The following is a 3,733-nucleotide window of genomic DNA, read 5'->3' as shown; positions in this document are numbered from 1 at the left end:
GAAAAAAGACAATCAACAAAGATTACCAGACAAGAATTTCAAAGCAGTTCTATAATCATGCTTAAAGACATATAGGAAAATACCCTCAATGAATGAAAAAATACACAATGCAGATAGATGGTCCTGACTTACAATGATTTGACTTACCGATTTTTCAAAATTATTGTGGTACAAAAGGGATCCAAATTCAGTATGCCCCTCCATTTATGATAGGATTATGTCCAGATACACCCATCTCATATTGAAAATATTGTAAATTAAAAACACATTTCTTGATTTCTATATTTTCTATTTATGATGGGTTTATCAGGATGTAATCCCATCGTAAGTAGAGAAGCAAGTGTACTTGAAAATGCCACCATAACCCTGTCACCTACCAAACTAAAAGTAGTAGCTTCAGAATGAGGCAATTATGAGACCTAAAGTGGTATCAACATTATAGAAAACCATGGACAACTACTGAAGGGAATAAACCTATTCTGAGAATTTATTACTCCATAATTCATAATTTTTAGGCAATTCTTACAATCCTCCATGAAGTACTGTCTCACTTTACAGGAAAGAAACATGAAGTTCAAAAAGATTATGAACAATGGCTCAAGGTTACATAGCTAGTACTAAATTCTGGGCATATTTTAAGCAATGATGATTTGAAAAGCCTATAGATGAAGAGATTGGTAGCTAGCTAACAAAGCAGAAATAGGCAATTCTCTTGAAGTGTAAATGGTCTCTTTAAAGGTTTCTCATTTAGGAAAGGAACTTCCTTAGTTAGATCTTATTCATACTTTTCCTAATCTTTGATAGGTTCATTTTGATATCCCACAATTTGTGAAACCCTGGTTCTATAAGTTATGTATGCAACATCCTCACAATGAAAGGCTATGCAGCATTAAAATGACAGTACAGAAATACCTACAGATAAGGAAAGATGATCAAAATGTATTATTGAAAAAAAGCAGGCTACAAAATAATATGAATATCTTCCCTTTTTGTAAAAAAAAATCTATAAGGTCTATTAATTGTAGACATCAAAATGTTAACAATGGTAATTTACAGGTTGACAAGACTATGGGGTGATTTTTATTTTTCAAGCTTATTCAATTTGCTATTCTCAATGTTCTGTTTTCCCTACAATGAATTACTTGTGTAATAAAAAATTAAACTTATTTGTCAACTCAACAAATATTTATTGGGCACATACTGAATACCAGGTACTATTTGTAAAGAAAAAAAAAGTTGCAGAAATGTTAAGCTTGATTAAAAGTTTCCTCCACTACCTGAAGCTTTTTTCATTATTAAAACTGCTTTTCAATTTATACCGCTAACCCCTTTGCCTCAAAAACAAAAGAAAGGAAATCTATGTGTGTTCGCTTATTTCTATCCTTTCTACTAGACGAGGTCTGATCTTCATCTCTCACCTAGGCTTCTCCAAGAGCCTCTATTAGTCTCCTTGCTTCTGGCTCCAATCAAACCCATTCCACCCTCAGTCCCATTCAGTGATCTATCCAAAACAGAAGAAACCTGACCATATCCGCCCTACTCCTCTAAAACCTTTCACTGACTCCTCATTGCCTCTAAGATAAAGTTGAATTCTTTAGTATGACCATAGCAAAGAGGTCCAATATCTTGCCGCTGTCCCTCTCTCATTTCCTCTGGGAAGACACTTTACCTCCAACAGAGTTGGCTTCTCATACACACCAACCTTTTTTTTTAATCACTGTTTTTTTTTTTTTCATGTTGTCCTTTCCACCTAGAATAATCTCTGATCCCATCCCAAATCTGTTAGTATTATCGCCAAAGAAAAATCTCATCCCACCTTCAAACCAAATTGGATGACCCTATTTATATATCTAGGATTGCACTTTCACATTGTATATTTACCTTAAAGTTCCTTTTACATGAGACTATCAATTCCAAAAGAACAGGGATTGCCTAAGTCTTTTTCTTATGAGGAAAAAAACAGTACCAACCTCAATAATGAGATGTGGAATGCAGATATTTAACTCAGTGTTTGACATACAGAAAATAGTCACCAAATGTTACCTATCGTTCTTATTATCCACAGTTACCTGGAGCCCATAAATACATGATCCACAGTAGGACCTCAAATGTTTATTGAAAGACTAACCTTTAGTCACTTGTAAAATGGAAATAATACCTCTTGCAAAGTTTCCTTTGCATGAGGGAACATTTCTGTTTTACAAGTGGGGAAATTAATAAAGATTAACGCCCAAAGTCATATAGCTACAAAAGCGCTGAAGCTACCCTTCAAACTCGAGTCTAACCCTAAAGCCCTTAAGTCATTCTATACTAAAATAAACTATATCCCTCTCGTTTGCTGAGTACTGACTCAACCTTTCTAGTTTCCTCCTAGAAAAATAAATAATAAAGCTTCTTTCCAGCAAATGCCCTGTTATAATCGTCATTTCTGGAATCTGCATTTTTAAAATCAACTTGAACAAGTGTTTCAACCTCTCTGCAATTCAGTTTCCTTGCCTATAATGAGATGTACTCGGATCTCAAAAGCTCATTAAGCTCTAAAATCCTGATTCATTAGTTGGGTGCAGTTACTTGTGGTGTCGTTCTTTCACGGTAGTTTGGTAAGATTTACCGAGGACTTCCGATATGTAAAGTAAAAATACAGTAAATAAACACTGGTCACCCTTCTCTAGCCCTAACGAAACTCGCAGTAAGCCTTCACCAAACAAGCCAGAGTTCTCTCAAGTACGCTGCAACCTAACAGCAACAAGTCACTAAGCTTGATACGCAAGGCGCCTCCTCCTTCGGCGACGGGGGTCTTGGAAGCAGACCTGGTCAATCCAGCACAGGCCTAGACTCCGCGCTAGAGCGAAATAGCAAAAAACAGACCACCAAGACGGCCCCTGCTTCCTGTCCTCCTTGGCCAAATTAGGCGCACACTTCCCAGTCTGGTGGGGGAGGCCACGCACCCGCCGCAGCTACGGTTGGCAACCCTCCCTCGGGGCTCCTCACTCGCAGTGGAGCTGCAGCGGCCTGAAAGGAGAGCGAAGGCCGCAGTGCCCTTGCCGCCTCCTGCAGGCCCGTCCGGAGCCCACGGCTCTCCTGTGCCCAAAACTAAGGGAGGCACGGAGAGCGGGAGGAGGGCGGCGGCAGTACCCGGGCTCATCCCGGGCCTCCTTACCCAGTGGGCGGCGACGCCAGCCGCCCGGGCCCGGAGCGCCGCAGAGAAGAACATGGCTACCCACACAGTTCGCCTTTCCCCCACCGCACCGCGCGAGAATCCCGAACAAGCCCGGGCGCACAGCGTGCGCGCTCCCGAGCCCGGGCCTAGGCGTCCAGGGAGGCGCCCTGCTCCCTATGCTGAAAGGCGGTGGCCGACGCGAACGCGCGCGAGAGCGCGGAGGCTTGTGGGGCCCAGTGGCGGAGACTTCCGGGGGCGGGGCGGGGACCAGCAAGGGCCCTAAAAGGCCCTGGTCCCATCGGCCGTGGCTGGGGTCCTGGCCTTGAAAGGAAGCGTGTCTGAGCGGCGCTTAAGGCCCCTCGTGAATGAAATGCTGACCTGGATTTATGGGGTGAGCTTCCCTCCTGGAGAACCTTGTGAGGATTAACCACCTGCTCTTGTACTGATGTTTCTTAAAAAAATTCTGTTGCAACCCACTATAAATCTTACCTTACAAATTAGGGAATTCGAGACACAGAGGGCTGCCATCCGGTGTGCTAGCCATAGACAGCAAATGCCTTGGTCCCCATTCCT

At 42.4% G+C, this 3,733-nt stretch overlaps 1 protein-coding gene across 1 annotated transcript in view; it reads right to left on the bottom strand.

Annotated features, from left to right (window-relative positions):
* Positions 1-3,327, bottom strand: part of NDUFV2 (NADH dehydrogenase (ubiquinone) flavoprotein 2, 24kDa) — a 32,336-nt gene extending 29,009 nt beyond the window's left edge. Inside the window, exon 1 of the mRNA XM_012648371.1 lies at positions 3,161-3,327. Within this exon, the coding sequence (XP_012503825.1) occupies positions 3,161-3,214 (54 nt within the window). The 5' untranslated portion in view covers positions 3,215-3,327. The remainder of the gene's footprint in view (positions 1-3,160) is intronic.
* Between the last annotated feature and the right edge of the window lie 406 nt (positions 3,328-3,733).

This window comes from Propithecus coquereli, unplaced genomic scaffold (assembly GCF_000956105.1).
Source record: "Propithecus coquereli isolate 6110/MARCELLA unplaced genomic scaffold, Pcoq_1.0 Scaffold283, whole genome shotgun sequence".
In the NCBI taxonomy this organism is placed as follows: domain Eukaryota; kingdom Metazoa; phylum Chordata; class Mammalia; order Primates; family Indriidae; genus Propithecus; species Propithecus coquereli.
The sequence above is the reverse complement of the archived record's forward strand: the minus strand, read 5'-3'. Positions and strand labels throughout refer to the sequence as shown.